At 42.8% G+C, this 19,793-nt stretch overlaps 2 protein-coding genes across 2 annotated transcripts in view; one reads left to right on the forward strand and one right to left on the reverse strand.

The window, feature by feature from the left end:
- Positions 1-1,318, forward strand: part of LOC130119314 (myosin-11-like) — a 52,310-nt gene extending 50,992 nt beyond the window's left edge. The window contains exon 42 of the mRNA XM_056287773.1: positions 876-1,318. Within this exon, the coding sequence (XP_056143748.1) occupies positions 876-1,089 (214 nt within the window). The 3' untranslated portion in view covers positions 1,090-1,318. The remainder of the gene's footprint in view (positions 1-875) is intronic.
- Positions 1,319-5,630: 4,312 nt separating this feature from the next.
- Positions 5,631-19,207, reverse strand: nde1 (nudE neurodevelopment protein 1). The gene is made up of 9 exons (XM_056288198.1): positions 19,055-19,207; positions 18,548-18,675; positions 17,838-17,991; positions 12,187-12,335; positions 11,882-12,018; positions 10,440-10,700; positions 7,533-7,618; positions 6,804-6,952; positions 5,631-5,745 (listed from the first exon to the last, which is right to left on the reverse strand). Exons 2-9 carry the CDS (start codon positions 18,631-18,633, stop codon positions 5,697-5,699), a joined length of 1,071 nt encoding a protein of 356 aa, XP_056144173.1. The 5' UTR covers positions 18,634-18,675; positions 19,055-19,207; the 3' UTR covers positions 5,631-5,696.
- Between the last annotated feature and the right edge of the window lie 586 nt (positions 19,208-19,793).

Below are 19,793 nucleotides of genomic sequence, written 5' to 3' on the forward strand. Positions count from 1 at the left end.
TTAAAACTTTTATCAAAAGACTGATTTGTTTGAACATGTTGAAGGCGATACAAAACATCTTATTTGCATCTGTCGATGGGGTTTCTGTGAAATCCTACCTCGAATGAAACCACATGGGCAATACCAAGTGATAGAATACAAGAGAGTGGATGAGAGAAAAGTGGTGGGGGTCCAGAAAAAATGTTTTTTCAATTTTCTTAATGTGGATTATACGTTTTTTGTTTTTTTAAAAACTTCAGCATTTTACATTAGCATATATTTCAGATGCACTAACATTTTGGAAGGGTTCGAATCTAGGCAGATGGTACAGTTGAACAAGAGACAAAATGTCGCCAGTTTAGTTTGTGGGTGAATCGAGTTAGAAACGAGGTTCACGAGGTGCTTTGCATCTAAAGAATGTCTTGAACACACATTGTCTCTGTTTCACTGACTGAGCTGAGTCCATTTGCAAGCTGCAGTAGTTATCACCAGGTTATATTTCGCAAACAACACATTTTCTTCTACTTTGTTCATAATGAAAGTTGGACATTCATACTGCTAAGAGGACTAGATCACTTGTGAGTTTAAACTTCTCTCCTCTTTCATCTCTGACTGCTTCTGCCTCCAACCTGCCCTCAGATTTTACTGATCTGTCTCCATACTGTACTAGATGCAACCTCAAAGGGTTCCTGGGAATCTTCTCCTCCTTCTAGCGGGCTTATAAACTAATCTCCCCCCACCAAGATGCTAGCCTTTATTTCCCCATTTTCAAAACTCCAACCTTTTTCGATCTCGCTTGCAGCAACGAGCCCCCCTGCCATTCTCAAGTCTTCCTCTGCCCTTTGCCTCTTCCTCTGACTGCCCCCCCCTTCTTCCACCCTCCTTGCCTTTCCCAGGCGCGGCGGGGAGGTGTCGGCGTTTGGTGGCGGGAGCCCAAGGAGCAGCGGCGGCAGCATGAGGAGCACGGGGCTGGGGCCTAGTATCAGCCGGTGGAGCGGGATCAGGGAGAACTCCCTGGAGTTCCAGGAGGAGCACCCTCACTCTCCTTCTCCTGCCTGCACCCCACCTCCAGAGCTGCAGGGGGAGGTCAATGGCTGTCCTGATGAATAGAGGGCAAACACATGCAGATACACACTGATAGTTCCAGTCCATGTGTGGGCTATCTTCCTCTTCTCTTCCTCTCCCTGTCTATTTAGCTTTGTGAAGTAAGTTAATTCTTATCTATGTTTGTGATTCAGAAGCAACTCCTGGATTGAGTTTTTAATGATATCCCTCATTCATCAATACTCATGTCACCGTATATCTGTAAAAGAAGCCCATGCAAATGCGGGGATGAGCATTTCCAGATTATCTGTGTGGTGTTAAATTTTATTTACCCAGACACCTTCAAGGCCACTTAAAGCAGCAGTTTTCTGTCCTGCCACGCAGTTCATTTCACTCACCTGTTGTGTAAGGTAAAAAAAAAAACTGTTGCATCTGAAATCAGACTATGTACTACATACGTGTAGTATCCTCCAGCTGTTTAGACATACTACTACATCATAGAGCTGTGCCACTTCCTTTCAGCTCTCGGCAGGTTAATGATGAAAGCGCTGTGTATAAACTTCTACCGGTGTATTTCTCTTGGTGTGGTATGACATCTGGGTATTTTTCACATACTATTTGATGGATACTATGGTTTCAAACGAACATGCTAAAAACACTCTCATACTCTTTTGGTGCATTAAATAGTATGCTAATTTCAGACGCGGCCAACAACCTGCATGGCTAGTATAGCTGACGACAGGTGAATGTAATGCACTATGTGGCAGAAATGAATCAGAAGCATCTGACATCTATTTTGAAGTACACCAATTGTCTTAAATGGCCAAATGTGCAAGAAAAAAAAATTAATTGGGGCAACAGAGGACCCAGCAGCCAAAACAGCTATTTTTATTGGTTTCTCCTGCTGCAAGTGACAATCTCTCACCTGCAGGGCACCGTTGAAGTGTCAAATAAGGTCCAGTTATCATTTTCAGCTCATCTGGACCTAAAACCAGCAGTAGCGTGGGTCCCTGAAGACTGAAATAGACAATACACATTAATCTGAGTGAACACGGGGTTTAGATATAGTACTCCCGACATACTCTTTCCACTGAACTTGCAATTTTTAAATTTTAAATTAAATAAGTGTGTCGCAAATTTAAGAATAGCACCCACATTAGTATCTGTTGCCCACCTCCAGTAGCTGGCATCACTTTCCATCAACCTCCTCACAAACTTAGGTCATCATTTACCTGAGGCAGAAACTTAGTGGTGAAATGCTAAATTTGTAATAAACAGTTTGGCCTTACATGCTTCATGTTGTGTGCTAGTAAAAGCTGAATCCAAGTCAGTTTCACTTGCTGGTAATGCCAACAGTTTGTATAAAACAGTGTCAGCTGCTCAAGTTTTCCAGTCAAAGTGTCTATCATGCAAAGGAAGAGTGAAAAGGAAGTATATCTGATGTTGGTGTGCTCTTGAAGGTACATTCACAAGAATACTGTACCGCTTCTCTGCCTTCATGACAGGTCAGCTGGGCCTAATGGTTGAATTGCAAGCTTTTTTCCTTTCCGTTGTTGATTTTTGATCATTTTACGGTTTCTTGTGCACTATTTTTTCCTCGGTGGTTTTCAGAATCTAATAATTTATTTATTTATTTGGGAATTGAATGTGAACTGATGTATGTAGCCAAACCATTTTATATGCATTATCATGAGTAGGCAGTGTGATTCATACCTGTTTTGAGTGTCTCACTAACACACCAGCCATATTTAGATCGAGTGGTCATCTCATGCATGAGAGACCAAGGTCAGAAGCAGTTCAGATGTTTGGTTTGATTCAGGGGTCTGTTTCTTTGTAAAAACCACCCAAGTGCGATTAAACTGCAACCAAATGCACATCAGCTTGTGATCTCACTCTTCCACAGTGAAAATTAATACACCTCCATTGTTAGATTTTCAAGTTTTATTGCAGAGACATTTTGCAGGTGGGAATGCCTCCTGAGAAGCATTCAAACAGCAACAGGGGTAATAAAAAAACAAAACAAAAAAAACAACTCAAACATAAGGAAGCATTGCACTTTGTATGTGAGCTTGCTAAGTGGCCATGGAGAGTGGCACAAGGCCAAAATATGAAGCCTAACCATATATCCCAATCCCATCCATGAGACTCCTGCTTCTGAGATCTGCACACACAGACTTCGTTTCAATTTTCCTAAACACTACCCCTGAGCATTTTCAGTCATTTATTTCTGCCTAGAAGCAACCACTTTAATATCTACCACCTACGCAATCTATTTTAGTGACCCTGTAGGGCAGGGGTGGCTAACCATGTGCCATGGAGAGCCATGTGTATGCAGGTTTTCATTCAGAATCAGAATAAATAGAGTACTCTGATTCTGATTCTAGCCGGACTCCACACCAGGTGATTTCACTAATTAGCAACGCTTCAACCAAAGAAGAAGAATGTATCGGTGAAATTACCTGGTGTGGAGTCCGGCTGGAATGAAAACCTGCATACACATGGCACATGGTTAGCCACCGCTGCTGTAAGGTAGGAATGTGTCCGCCCCACTATCAACTTAATCTCTTACGAACCATTTCTTTTCTTTTTTTTTTTTAACATAAAACACAAGTAGCCTTCACTGAAGTAAATATACTTCCTACCGACAAAGATTTCAATTACACTTCTGGTGAAACAGAAGTTGAGCTCTAAACCGGTACCAGTCAAGCGGCCGTCTCTCACCTGTAACCACAAGCCCAAAAGCCACAGATAACTTGCAGTGCAGATCTAAAAGGAGGACCCATATCCCTCCAGCTCTGGCGCCTTTGTTGGCTTGTCTACTATACTGCTGACTACAATAACAGGGCTACCTCCAGTACGACGTGGTTAAAAAACTTTATCACGAGTGATAACCAATGAAAGACTGAGTTTCCACAGAAAACTACACCCATTTCAATTCAGTCTAACACCACTTTATATGAAACTCGCCATGGAAAAGCCAAGACGAGTTCATTTCAATGCTTTAAAGCCAGCAGCCATGGATCAATGTGACGACTTTTAATTTCCTTTTCATCTAAACAACACCGCGTGAGACAAACTTGTTAGGCAGCTTACAAAAAGCTCTAAAGCACAAAACCTGAGTTAGTAGAGCGGGATGTCCCAGGAAGTGCCCGTCATTTGTGCTGGTCTGTGCAGGAGAACTAAAAGTTGAGCAGTTTCAATATCAGTCACAAAACACGAAGCCCCCTGAGCGAATGGCGACCGTTTACTGAAAAAGCATCGCCTTTTTCTCGCTAACAAAACAGGCACTTGTCACAGAAAACCGGGTGCCCCCATAACCAGATGTATGGCCCTCAGCTGTGGGCAAGCTCAACTGCTTCCCCTCAGTCCACGGCTTGGCTGAGCCACAGAGAGTTGTACTTACATTTAGACTCAGTGTATTATTTAAACCACCTGGCATTATTTCAATGTCCATTAAGTCAAAGGGACAACACAATGGTCCGCAGCGATGTCCACGAGGTCATGCAAATCACGTGTCCTTCAGGAAAATAGAACATCCATCCCAAGTTTACATCATTATCCTGTTCTATTCGTATGACACCATTTCGTTTAAGTTTACATTGCAAAAGAGTTTCAGATACCCACTCTCACAATAAACGGTTTATGACTATTCAAGTCTTCAATGAGACCCTTATAATTTTGCTTTAAAAACTCAAACTCAGTAGTCATGTCACATTTCTATATGTAGTTTCCTTGAGTAAAGCTCACTACCACCTCCCAGCTGCTGGTGCTTTTGCAGATTATGATATATACCGATACCATTTTCTCATCGCTAACTAACAGTCTGTCAACACCAACTAATTTTATGACAAATTGATAACACTCGATAAAATACTGTTACTTTGACCATTATTTTAGACTTGCCAGTAATGGCCATGGTCCTGAAAATGAGTGTTGTAGTTTTGGGGTCGTTTCTTTTTTTTTTTTTAATTGATGTCGGATTTCTCTTTGTAAAAAATGCATCATCAAATCATTTATGTAGCAAGTTATTCTCTAAATAGAAAGTGGTAGCATTTCTTGGGCAAACAACAGGAAACCAATTTTGCTGTGATCTCGTTGACTTCTTGCAACAGGAAATCATGTTGTCGGAAGCATTTTTGGGTGAGATTCATAAAACTTTTGAAAGACCATTCCTCTCCAATGTCATTGTATAGATACACATCTATACAAAAAGGCACAAAATCAGCAATACATGAAATACAACAGCAACACCGGGTGAGGTATGTGCCCCCAAAAAAACAGCACAGGGCCGATAAATACATTCAAACTAAGTGCAAGTGTCACAAAAAAGTCTTTTAAAAACAAAGAAAACCATTTTCACTCTCAGTCCCCCTTTAATGCAGTCCCCCAGAAGTATTCCTAGAAAAGTGCAAAGGAAGTTGGCAGTAGAAGTACCTATCCATCACCTCACTGTAGCCGCTGTGCTGTTAAGTGGTTCGGGGCGGGGGGGGGGCATTGAAACCAATAGCATGCAGCGCTACCAAGACAGTAAGGTTTACCAGGAACTATGATACACCGTACCATCCTAAAGCAGTGTCTTGTGGGGACTCTGGAGATGTTGATGATTGGTGGAGGTGAATGAACTGTTGGGGGGGAGGGGGGTCTCTAAGAGAGGAAGCGGAGGACGTCAATTTTCACAACAGCAGCTTGGGTCCTGGTCCAAAGTCAAACCTCTTGATGAGCCTGTATAAACAGACAAAATACACACATACAGCTCAATCTGCATCCTGCTGATTCTTCTGGACTTGGTGGTGAATTCATCACCTCTGTACAGGGCAGAACCACAGGGAGACAATAGTACATTCTGTCTCACTAGTATTCCTTGCTTATTAATTTCCCCTTCTACATAAGCTGAAAAGTAATACATGGGTCACAACCAGTAAAGGCTATTATGAAACTGGAGCCAAGTTAATCGTGTGTATTTACAGCTTCATTAATGTGCAATCCCCTCCCTTCCCCTGATAGAACCCGTCAAAAATACCATCCCTGTGTGGATAGTTTGACGAATGATAATTCTATTTTGGTAGAATATTTAAACTTGTCTGTGCATTAGGAGTTATTAATCAGTTAATAACTCCCATGGCAAAGATTAACCAACTAATTAATAACCAATCATTCTAAAGCAAATTGGGATCTGGCAGAACAAAAAGCCAAAACCATGACACCAAATCCCCAGGGTAGATGCTGTTGAATGTAAACTACTTCTCAACTTTTTTCTAAGGATTTATGCATAAAAAGGCGAAAATAAGGCTAACAAAACAAAAATTCCAATGCCAAGTTTCTAATTAATGCTGGCAAACATGTCAGAACACATTGTTTCAATATAGATGCCAAGCCCAAAGCTCTAGTTTTAGATTGAACTACTTGCATGAGCATTACAAAAAAAAAACAACTTCTGTGAACACGTGATCATCTCTGCAAGAGATGAATGAATGGTCAATGAAAACATTAACAGTTTATCTACACAGCCACAAGGCAGACTGCAACTTTGTGCCCATTAAAAAAGGAGGATGGTAGCATGGGCGTGGCACCACACAAGAAGCCTAAATCCTCTCCACCCTCCAGCCATCTAACTCAAGTGTTATCAGCCGACCCTTTGAGGAGTTTCCCACAACAAAAGACCTGTGCATTTGAAATATATCCATAATGGTTCCCCCTCTCTATTGCATTACCCCATAAGAGACTGGACACCATGACTGGCTACTAACTGCAAACCCATAATATCTTTCATTAGACCTCACCCTTTGTCGTAGAGGCCATTGGCAGTGGAAGGGTTCTCTGAGGCATTGTTGGCACCCACTGTCGCCGCCTGTCCCTCGGCTAGGCCACCACGGCTCACCTTCTGCTCATGGACGTACTCCCGACATGATGCCAGCTTGGACTCCAAGTTCTAAAGGGGAGAGGAGACATGGAGTTGACTCTTTAACAGGGGAGTGGCCGAAGAAATAGTGTTACTGTAACTGTAGATCCAAATCTGAAAATAAAATTTAAATCATGACTAACCCCTAACTTCTTCCCTAAACTAAGAATCACAACCTCTGGGTTCAGAATTGATGGAATAATCCATCTAAAGAAAACCCTAATCTCCATTATGAGGACAATGTAAGCAGGGTAGAAGGGGGGGAGGGGAGCACAGAAGCAGTACTGTGACATTGACCGACATTGAAGAAACACTCCATCTCTATACAGCGAGCAGTGCTTGAGGAACAAATTTCAACTTTTTTCTGTTTTTCCTGTTTCTGTTTACTCCAACACAACTTTGATCTTTTGATAAAACCACATGCATGTTTACAATGGTTAACAATTCCAGCTCTGTTATACAATCCCTGACAAGTTCGTGGGTCAGGACCGCAGGCCCCCTGTGGAGTCACAAGTTGCTTCCAAAATAATCAATTTAGCATGGACCTCTACATCACTCGAGTGTCAGGTTTACATAAAATAGACACGTGAATACTTAGGTGTTCGCTCACCCCGACTTTCCTCAGCAGCTCCCCAACGATATTCAGAGCAGAGATCCGTGTGGAGGTGTTAAGAGGCAGGCCCGACAGGCTTTCACCTGCAGAGAGAGACAGGGTCAGAAGAGGACACACACAGACAGATGTAAAGCACTACTGTCACTGAGTCCAAGCAAATAAGGACTTGGCTGAATTTGCATTCAGCAGACTTTGGCCACTGGATCCTGAAAAAAAGAAGGCTTCCTGGATTTTTGTATTGTTCCCTTTGGGAAGGTCAGACTTTCAGAGCCCTGAACCTAACAAAAAAGACCTGACCTCTTTTTGGACTCTAGCGCCGAGAGGCCTTCACCTCCTTACAAAGTAGAAAAAAATTAAGATGTAAGAGCAGAGATAAAAATGAATCAGTGTTGGTAACAAAAAACCTCGGTTATCCAATTTTATGTGTATTGCCACATTATGGATAAAAGCAGCATTTCCTTTGTTGTGAAACTTCTCATTCAACACAGCAACTACCAAGCATCCCTTCCCAACACTCAGCACCTGCTTTTCACATAGGTGCTATCCAACCGCTCACCTCCTGAAACAGAGCATGCAAAGATCCTGTGAAAGGGGTTTCCGATGAACACATGGTGTTATTTTACGTGTTCAGTAGGCATAAGCCTTTTTAAGGCATATTTCACTGAAATGAGATGCAAACATCGTCAACTCTTCTGTAAAAGAAAGTAAAGTACCGGTTGGCTGCCCTAAAACCCCTTGATGTCACTAGATGACACCATCCGCAAATCTGCATATGATGTTGCTAGGCAGAAAAAGGGCTACAATGAGTGCGTTTGCATGCACAGTTAAGTCAAGCTACGGTTATAGCTCAATTAGGCCATGTAATTGGACTACTGTCGTTGTCCCAGTATACAAGAACCGGGGGAGAATCTGTTTATTGACGGAAGTATGTCCGACCCCGGTACGGTAGGTGGCGATATGCCCCCTTTCAGCTGGTTGCTATTGGACCTTCGTCTGGTTGACCTTTTACGTTTACATATCAAACAAGCGACAAACAAGTTAGCAGGCAGCAAAAAAAAAAACAAGTTAGCAGGCGGGTTCCATGTTGAGCGGGGAAAACATGGACAGCTTTACAGTGCTGTACATTTCATAAGTACTCTATAATTTACTTTTGGTACAAATGAGATACACGCTATCCCTGGTGCTTATGGTGATGTCCAAATATTCAACTCCTTTAGCTGACACAACATAAATCCGGTAGGGCGAGTACGTCTAGTACTCACACGGGTCGTTGTTTGGGACTAATTAAATGGTCATTTTCGTTTCGTTTTTTTTTTTTTTACATTTCACGTTTTATATGCCTTGTTACGTTTGTTAGGTGAGAAATATGTGTTTTTCGTTTTGTTTTTCAGGTAATATTTTCACTTTTTCAATTTTGCTATTCAAGTTCGACCATGTCTCTGAAGTTTGAAATGGTTTAAAAATGATATTATAGTTAAAATTTTAATTTTGGTGCAACTCATTTCCTAACAGATATACTAACATATGCAATGCATTACTACCTCAATTGGGTATTTATTTTGACAGAATCTACGACTACTTTTGGCTGCTCCCGTTAGAGATCGCCACAGCGGATCATCCGTTTCCACCTCTTCCTGTCTTCTGCAGCTTCCTCTTTCACACCAGCCACCTGCATGTCTTCCCTCACCACATCCATAAACCTCCTCTTTGGCCTTCCTCTTTTCCTCTTCCCTGGCAGCTCCACGTTCAGCATCCTTCTCCCAATATACCCAGCATCTCTCCTCCACACATGTCCAAGCCATCTCAATCTTGCCTCTCTTGCTTTGTCTCCAAACCGTCCAACCTGAGCAGTCCCTCTAATATAATCATTCCTAATCCTGTCCTTTGTCACTCCCAATGAAAATCTTAGTATCTTCAACTATGCCAGTAATAAACTATGTATTCACAAGAGTTAAATTCAATCAGGCATTTCTAGAAGATGGCGACAGAAGGTGATATTAAAACTATTAAAAAAAAAAATTTTTTAAAACAGCAAAATCTTAAAAAAAAAAAAACTCTGTGGACACCAGTCTAGATGATTTAACTATCAACATACATTTTTTCAGGCACATTTGTTTTTCCTTAACTGTATTAAACCTTTTTTAACCAACATTTATTAGTGTTAAGAGATCCAACCCTGAGCCCCTGGGAGGTGTCTCCCCGCCTGCCGCCCAATGACTGCTGGGACAGGCTCCAGCATCCCTGTGACCCTGACTATGGATAAGTGGTTTGCATAATGAATGAATTAATTCATTAGTGTGGATCAGTTGCTCTGCCTTTTAGTGAGATGATGATGATGATGAGTGAGAATGATCCATATGAGATCTGTGAGACTGGAAGAGACTTAGAGCGGCCCCCTCGTAAGATATTCCACTCTTGTGAGTACAGGTCGTAAAGTTAACAGGATTTTTTTTTGCGCGCATCACACGAGCGTTTTACAAATTAAACACATAATACATCGCTTGTACATCAGTTTGGTCAGATTCGCAACAGTGGTTGCAAGCAGCTCATGGGCTATGATCAATCTGAGCGGAGTCATAGCAGGTTGACCTGATCACGTTACATTGTGCTTGAAATAAGTTTTTTTTTTATGTCTTCATTTTCATTTCAAGCCTGGCTGAAGAGATTTTAACTTCAGAGCTCTGCTATCAATATTTTATTTGCCCCCCTCACCCTCTAAGTTAACTGAGTATGAGTGAGTTCCTTTCCAGGTCGACAAGCTGATTCGCATCTAAAAACACCTAAGACTAACTCCCCCAAAAAATAAGTCTAATAACCAGTAAACACAACCATAAGTTTCTGGTTTGTGCGCGCACACACACACACACACACACACGCACTCGCACACAAGCACGGCTGACTGACCTCTGCTGCGGGAGGATGGTGGTGTGGTAAAGGCACCAGCAGATACGGCAGGTCTGGAGCGGGTGGAGGGGAGACTGGCTGGGGGAGTCAAAATAGGAGCAGAAGGGAGGGGCTGACTGGAGGTGGTTTTGCCCTCCATAGTCTTTTCAAAGGGGGTGAGCGGTGGGGTGAGGGGAGCTGTGGAGGAGGGATCTTTGGTTGAACTGCTGAGAGAGGGCTTCCTTTCCTGCTTCTGCTGCACTGCCAGCTCCTGTCTCAGGTCTGATTGACAACACACACACACACACACACACACACACACACACACACACACACACACACACACACACACACACACACACACACACACAAATCCAATATCAGAAATAACTACTGCAGACACCATAAACTGCTATTCATTACATTGTAAAATAATACATAGGTTCAGGGCTTAATTTGTGCCAGATCCTGCTGGAACAGGATCCAGGACGTCCCAGATTGGGACCAGCACCTATTTGATTGGATCTGGCACCTCCTTTGTTAATGTCAAAACTATGTGTAATATTTAATGTTATCTGTTCTGTCATTCTTTTATTTCCCAGTGAAGTTACTTGTAAATTGCTTGTTTGCCTATTTTGGATGCATTTTAAATCTGATTGAAAAAAAAAATAAGACGTCAGGTCAATCAATGATGCCTGAAGCGCGTGAGTTTTGTGCGTATCATACGAGCTAATGTTACTGCAATTTGAAACTGGTAAAATGTCAAAAAGACAATCAAATTTGTTAAATTTCTTCAAACCAGTAGGTCATTCAGACCCTAAGCATGCCAAGCTTGTTTCAGTGGATCAACAATGTGGTGATAATGGCACTGTTGATAGTACCGAAACGGAGCAGAGCGGCGCGGAGGAACTCGATAGACAGACAGACAACACCTGGGCATTATCCAATGTGCTCCAGGCGTTGTGGATTGTTTGATGCATTCTGTGACTTTTTCTCTCCCCGACCCACCAGAACAGCACCCTCTCTGTGTTCCGGGACCTCCTCATTTACAAATTAAGCACTGCATAAGTTATACGAGTTTCATGCATGCATGTAGATAGATTGTTCCGATTTTAGAAATGGAGGCAGTTGAACTTTTGGCTGCCAATGATGCATGAGATCCACTTTGTTGTAAATGATCAGCTCAAAAAAAAATAAAACCAATATTACTAATAATAAAAATGCAGACTACATCTTTCCAACTTTAATCATAAAAGGGCTTATTTCAGATTCTCAGTGGCTCCCATTCAGACGCTGTGTCATTTTGACGCCATGTCAGGGTTGTTAATATAGGGAGCAGACTGTTTTTGAGCTTCTGCTTACGGATATACATATAAAAAGCAAAGACAGCCAACCAAAGTAAAATATCATTATTGAATGATAATTCACAAATCACACAGCCAACTGCCCAGAAGGAGCCCTACCGCGAGCTTCGTCCTTCAGCCTCTGGACAGACTCTAGAAGGTGCTCCTTCTCGTCCAGCTCGCTCTCCAAGAATGCATTCCTCTCTATCACCTGGTTCATCCTCTGCTCAAAGTCCTCCAAAGACATAATGGTTGCCCTGAGGGGAAAAAGATATTACTCAATTGATTTTTTTTCAAACATTGAAATGGTCCACTGTGCTAGCTTTGTGTAGGTGTGCTGTGTGTATGGATAGGCCCAGGTGTTTCTCCATACAGTCTGCTTTTGTTTGGTAGGTGTGTGTGTGTGTGTGTGTCCATCCTCTGACCTCTTGGTCCTCTCCAGGTCATCGTTGGCCTGCTCCAGTTCTCTAATGTATTTGTGCAGTTGGTCTCTGATGGCTGTGGTCTCAGCTAGGTCACCCTCTAGGTTGGAGATCTGACGGTAGGCTTCTGAGTGTTGCGTCTCGTACTTTTCCTACCAGAAGCAAAAATTACACCATTAGGAGATCACGATAAAAACGGAATACAGATCAGATAATACTTTAGACTCAGGGGAAGCCCCACCCATATCCCTGGCAGAGGTCTCTGAGGTAGTTAAAAAGCTCCTCAGTGGCAAGGCACCAGGTGTGGATGAGATTCGCCCTGAGATGCTGAAGGCTTTGGACATTGTTGGGCTGTCTTGGTTGACATGCCTCTTCAGTGTCACAGGGAGGTCGGGACAGTACCTGAGGAGTGGCAGACTGGGGTGGTGGTTCCCATATTTAAAAAGGGGGACCGGAGGGTGTGCTCCAATTATCGGGGCATCACATTGCTCAGCCTCCCTGGGAAAGTCTACTCTAGGGTGCTGGAAAGGAGGCGCCGCCGACCGATTGTCGAACCTCGGATCCAGGAGGAACAATGAGGATTCCATCCTGGCCGTGGAACAACGGATCAACTCTTTACCCTTGTGGAAGTGCTGAGGGGGACATGGGAGTTTGACCAGCCAGTCTACATGTGTTTTGTGGACTTGGAGAAGGCCTACGACCATGTACCCCGGGGCAGTTGCTACAAGCCACCCAGTCCTTGTATAACCAAAGTGAGAGCTGTGTCCGCAGTCTCAGCACAAAGCCAAACATGTTTTCGGTGGGTGTCGGACTCTGCCAAGGTTGTCCCTCGTCTCAGATTCTGTTTGTGATATTCATGGACAGGATCTCAAGGCACAGCCAAAGTGAGGAGTGTTTCCATTTTGGGAACCTCAGAATTCTAGCTCTGCTCTTCGCAGATGATGTGGTTTTGTTGGCTTCATCAGAACACGACCTCCAGCGTGCACTGGGGCAGTTTGCAGCGGAGATTGAAATGGCTGGGATGAGAGCCAGCACCTCCAAGTCTGAGGCCATGGTTCTCTACTGGAAAATGGTGGATTGCTCCCTCCGGGTTGGGGATGAGTTGTTGCCTCAAGTGAAGGAGTTCAAGTATCTCGGGATCTTGTTCACGAGTGAGGGTAGGATGGAGCGGGAGATTAACAGGTGGATTGGTGCAGCATCAGCAGTAATGCGGACGTTGTACCGGACTGTTGTGGTGAAGACGGAGCTGAGCCAGAAGGCAAAGCTCTCAATTTACCAGTCAGTCTTCGTTCCAACCCTCACCTATGGTCATGAGCTTTGGGTAGTGACCAAAAGGGTAAGATCACGGATACAAGTGGCTGAAATGAGTTTCCTCCTTAGGGTATTTGGGCTCAGCTTTAGATAGGGTGAGGAGCTCGGACATCCGGAGGGAGCTCGGAGTAGAGCCGCTGCTCCTTCGCGTCGAAAGGAGCCAGTTGAGGTGGTTCAGGCATCTGATTAGGATGCCTCCTGGGCATCTTCCTTTGGAGGTTTACCAGGCACGGCCAACTGGGGGGAGACCCTGTGGTAGACCCAGAACTTGTTGGAGGGACTACATGTCCAATCTGGCCTGGGAATGCCTTGGGATTCCCCAGAAGGAGCTGGACGGCATTGCTGGGGAGAGGGACGTCTGGAGTGCCCTACTTAGCTTGCTTCCACCACGATCCTACCCCGGAGAAGCGGCTCAAGATGAATGAATGAAAAGATACCACTTTAAACTTTTAATGATCTCCATTGGGATCGTCACACTAACAGTATATAGATAACCAGAAACAAAAAGAGTACTGAAGACATCATAGACAGACACAAGATGCACCATACCCATAACCAATGCATTAAAGAGATATTCCAATTTTCATTTTGCACTGTGCGCATTGCCAGCGGCTCCTACTATGGGAGCAAAATGTATGAGGTGGCACAGCATGCTTGTTACTATCAACTTGCAAGAAATTGTATGGTTATGAACACACAATGAAACAGATACAAATAAATATGCCAATTATGCATTGCAGTTTTTAATGACAGCTCATTCAAAGGAGGTCATATATGTAGTTAATATTTTCAAGGACAGTGTCATTGATGTGAAACACTATTCCATGCCAGTATGCACTTGGTGAATTAGCCCTCAGTAGATTTAAGGCTGTGTGTGTTGTGAGCACATTCTCTGTGTTTTTGTTCGGTTTTCTACAGAAAGATTGCACTTCTATCAACACGGGGGTCGGCGGTTCAAATCCTCGTGCTACCTCCAGCTTGGTCGGGCGTCTCTACAGACACAATGGGCCGTGTCTGCGGGTGGGAAGCCGGATGTGAAGAGTGGGGTAATTGGCCAAGTACAATTGGGGAGAAAAAGGAAGGGGGAAACAAAAAAAGATTGCACCTGATATGCTCTCCAGCCAATGCAGGGATCTGTATCTCATCTAGTGAGCAAGCGCTCATTTCAAGCATTAAGCAATGTGTCTTTGAAAGACGATAGTAGACACACGGCCTTACTCTTCATGTGTTCAGCAGACATAAGGCATATGAGGCATATTTCCCTATGGAGTAGCAAGTAGCTCATAACAAAAATGGTACAATCCACCCAAGGGGACTCGCAGGGAGCTGAACACTGAAGTGTTCAGTCACTTGAACAGTTAGCTGATTTTCATGTTCAAGTCTCTCAATTCACATTGAACACATTTTAATTAGAGCCCTTCTATCATTTTTTGTTGTTGTTTTGTTTCTTTGCCACCCCCTGCATCATAGACACTCTTGGACCTGGAAAGGAGGACCTGGAAAGATTCCTTTCCAGGTCCAAGAGTTCCTTCCCAAGAGTTCCTTCGCCTCTAAAAATGTGTCATTTCCTCTAGCATCAACCCAAAAAAATGTAAGAAATTATCGGTTGAAGTTTTGCTCACAGGCACTCAAGAGCAGCCACTAGGGGTTGATTAGAGTTTTATGTAAACCACTGGAGCCTGAACTAGTCTCAGTGGCTTAGACAGTTTTAGTGCATATTCGAATCCCAGGGAATTTGACCTTTTTACCAAAAGGTTGGGTTAGGGTTAGGTGTCTTGTTTGGAATCAAAAATCAATAACTGCATTTCTGTGAATGTTCTCATTCATCCAGGTCATGGTTATCCAAAGGAATTGAATCGAGTGCAACTAGACTTGGTATATATCCATGAAGACGTTTCGCCTCTCATCCAAGAGGCGAAACATTATTATTACTAATGTAATTTTAACAATTATCATCATCATCATCATAACTTCTTCAGGGTTTCATGCCAAAATGTGATTTTAGAGTTTTTTTAACTTTTTAAAGAAAATATACAGCTTCCTTTACGTTGCAAAAAACAAAAAAACGTTCTTCATTGAACGAACAACTTTTGGATCACATAACCCTAATCAGGCATTAGTTTCCACTTTTGACTCAAGAATTTACTATATTTTGACACCCACACTCACACTTTAGGTGTATTTTGATGCAATAAATGGTTTATATATGCTAAATTTATTATAACTGTACATGCATCGTTTTTATTCTCTTCAAGCATCTCTGAATAAAACCAGAATGAATTCAGCTGGACATATTGCATCATCTAATGCATCTTTAAAGTTATAATCCAGGGAACTGTAGTTTTTGTTTAACTGACTTACACCTATGGTGATACGCAGTATTTCCATTTCTGAGCCCTCCAAATTCCAGATTCATTCAAAATTAAACATTACATTACAGTCATTTAGCCGACACTTTTATCCAAAGCGACTTACAATAAGTGCATTTAACGTAAGAAATCAGGAGAACTACTAGTCATCAGAGGTCATAAGTGCATCTAAACAAGCATTTAAGAACAAAACCAGTGCTAAAGAAAAACTGCAAGAAAGAGATTTTTTTTTTTAAATGAGTGAAACAATCACTAGTGTTGCCAGCACCTTCCCCCACTGTCAAATTAGCACATTAGTATCTGCTGGTTTAGATCTTCTACAGCCTTGGTCTGCCATATCTGTTTGTTTGCCACAACATTTGGCTGCTGGGACAGAGATATAAAACACTTCTTGGCCAGCATGTTGTAAACCATATAAATTGGATTTGCTTTTAAAGCCCATGAGGGAAAAAGGCATTTATTAAAAGTGTACTAGGTACGCTTCACAGTGACATCATAAACCCTGTAGGCACAAAATTTGAGCTTCAGCCATTTTTTGCCAGAGGTAGGGTTTCGGCAACATCTTACAGAGGTGGATTGCGCGCACGACTGAAAAATCTTCAGGCATCACAAGTCAAGGCATGCTTTGGCCAAACATCAATGATTCTCTACATTCTGCAAACATTCCAGCCCAGAGAACTATGACAGTCATGACGGCTTTGTTCAAAAGGGAAATTCAACTTCACACTATTATTTCAGGTAATTTCATGGCCTATTAACCAGACTAACCTCTTTTGCACATATGAGTTCGTAGGACTTTCCAATGGGAAACAGGACCAAGATATTCCAAGACTGCAGCCTACAGATAGTATATACAATCTTTAGTTTTAGACAATTTATCTAGCTTAGCCCTGGATAAATAAGGAAGCCAGTAGCACTATACTACTCAGGTAATTATTGAATTTGATGGCAAAATATTGGAGGGTAGAGTCAAATGTGACATGGTTGGAATGTGTCTGTGGCAAGTACAGCCATCCCCTCCAGACACAGACACAGCAAGAGCCATCAGCTGCTTTATCTCTACTGAATCAACCCTCTATGTCTCTGTGTATGACTTCAGTCAAGAGCACCAATAGCTTATTGCAACGCTCCACTGCAGGCAAATGCTGGCCATAAAATTCAACTCGCTATCAGCTGGTAAATACAGAAATTCCCAGTCAAATACACATCAGTAGGACAGTCATGTGGTTGGAATCGTTTAAAGAACCTGGATATGGTTGGAAAGATGTTTTCGTGCATTCACGTTCTGCTATTATCATTACAGTATTTCTTTCAAGGTGTGTGCTCTAATAGCATGTTTAGAGACATAACGTCAGGCCCAGAGGAATGGATAACATTGAAGAAGCTTCAAAATGTGTTACGCAATCTACATGCTGCTTGCTTACATGTGCCTATCCTTAAACATAGCATTCACATTGTGTTGCTTTCTAAGGACCTAAGAGGTCCCTTTTCCCACAGGTTGATCCATCTCTTTTTTTTTTTTTTTATTTGAGGGCTTTTCTTGCAGTTCCCTCTGTATGTTACCTCTGACCAGCTATGGGGAAATTGTGACACCCCCATAATGGCATTTTAATATACACTTTTGTTAAAGAGATCATATTGTGCTTTCTGGGTTTTTCCCTTTCCTTTAGTGTGTTATATAGCTGGGAGGTGCACGTAAAACATCTGTAGAGTTACAAAGCCCAACATCCATGCCAAAGGGAGTTATTCTCTGTGACAGAAAACACTGACTGAAACGCCTCATTTGTAGTCCAGTGTTTTCTTCCATTACTTATGTCCCTATGTAATACGTTTTCATTTGGAATACATTTTCTCCCAAAGAGAACTTTGTCAAAACACGAGTATTGGTATCAGAACTCTTAAATGCACTTGGATTTTTGATCTTTATGAAACAGTCTTGGAGTGTGCTCCTGTAGTGAGTGAGACTGACTCTACCTTATAGCTTTCCACTTCCATGCGGAGGCGGTTGTTGGCCGCGAGCAGCTCCTTGTTGCGCGCCTCGCACTGCTTCAGCTCCGTCTCCAACTCTGTCTCATAGTCCCTACTCATCTGCTGAAACTCCTGCAGCTCCTCTTGGGCGTCCTCCGCACTGCACACACACACACACACACACACACACACACACACACACACACACACACACACACACACACACACACACACACACACACACACACACACACACACACACACACACACACACACACGAAGCATTTACCTATAGGTTGGTAGATTACCCACCATGCAGGTACTACAAGGACAGAGGAGCAATTGATGGCAAGATGACTAGGTTGGCAAGAAGATTAACAACTGCTGTGAATTAACCAAGTCTAACTTTGTATTTTTCACAAATTAACTGCAATAATAAGAAATTAATATTTTCAGAAATGAGCGGCTTATCATAAAACTAAAGTATGGCTGTGGGTAAAGTCGAGGGTTGTGCTTGTTGTCAAATTCTGGCTTTGGCAGCAATCGAACAACCAACCTCAAGAAAGGTTTTAAAATTGCATTGCACAGTATGCATGGTGAATTTAGCTACATCCAACAGTTTTCAAGATGTGAAAGTCAAGTTGTCTCACAGGTGCAGTCCACAAGAAACTACAGGGAAAGTTTTGTAATCTTTGAGCCAGCCACTTCAGACCTACCTCTGGCGGTGCTCGACTGCCTGCTGCTTCCAGTAGTCCAGCTCCTCTTCTGGCGACCCAAACTCGGGAGGCTCCGGATTCCCCATCTCAGGGATAAATGTAGTCTTCTACACACCACAAAGACTAGTCTAGTTAAACCACGTAAAAAGAGACAAGTCGGCAAATAAGGCTCGGTGATTCACTCAGCTGAAAACGCTAAAGACATAAGAGTGAATGGAACCTTTCACTGTGACCGACAATGTTCACCGCTTGTAAGAAAACACCAACTTGTGGCTAAAACTAAACCAGGCTGAAAAGGGGAAGTTAAGCAAGAGATCGTTTTGTTTTCTGTTCTTCCTAAAGGCCTTTGCTAATGTAACACTGGTTAATTGTTCAAAAATTACTACCGACGTGTTCTAGACAACCAGATAAGTATTAGCTCCTGCTCATAAAACAATGTTAGCATAAGCATTAGCTAGCCCGGCGTTAACCATTTAAATCCCCACTGACACCAGTTAACTACCGTACCGAGCCGGCAAACGTTAGCTTCTTTTTCGGTCTTCCACAGGGCGTTGAGGAAGCTCGACGGATGTGTCGGATATGTAGACGCAAATAAGACAGCGGTAAAGTAAAAGTTCATCGGTTGGAATAAAAGTCTAGCGACTAGTTAAAACATGACACGAGTTCACCGAAGTTGGAGACGATTAAACCCCAGAGGCAAACAATGCCAGCTTTTAACAACGCTTGTCACAATGTCCAGACGGGTCGACCAATCGCAAGTTAGGGACTCGCCTTTATCCTCTCCCTATTGGTCAGTGAACGTGACACTCAAACGTCACAAAGCGGGCTCACACCGTCGTCCAATCAGAGAACGGATACTGCTCAGGATGTGAGTAATCTTCGAGGTCTAGACACTTGTGTGTCTTGTTCAGATTTCCAGAGGTAGGCTGGGTGCCCACCCCGCCGACATGCAAGTAAATCTTTGTTTTTGATAGAAAACGTTGATTTGAAGTACGAGTAAAGGCAAAACTAACCTGTGCAATAGCCTGTGCCGCAGGATTTTTGCAATTTGTATTTGCGGAGTCTGTGCGATATTATTTTTTATGTTCAAATTTATGTGTCGATTAATTGATTCTAAGAATGTGATTATGATGCTGTTAACGGAGCTCACCCAAAGTGACACCAGGTACTCCTCTTGTTTCTGGAAACATTGGAGCAAATGTCTGTATAGCTTTTAATCATTGTGGACTTGTGAGCTGCTGTTTTT

This window comes from Lampris incognitus, chromosome 10 (assembly GCF_029633865.1).
Source record: "Lampris incognitus isolate fLamInc1 chromosome 10, fLamInc1.hap2, whole genome shotgun sequence".
NCBI lineage: Eukaryota > Metazoa > Chordata > Actinopteri > Lampriformes > Lampridae > Lampris > Lampris incognitus.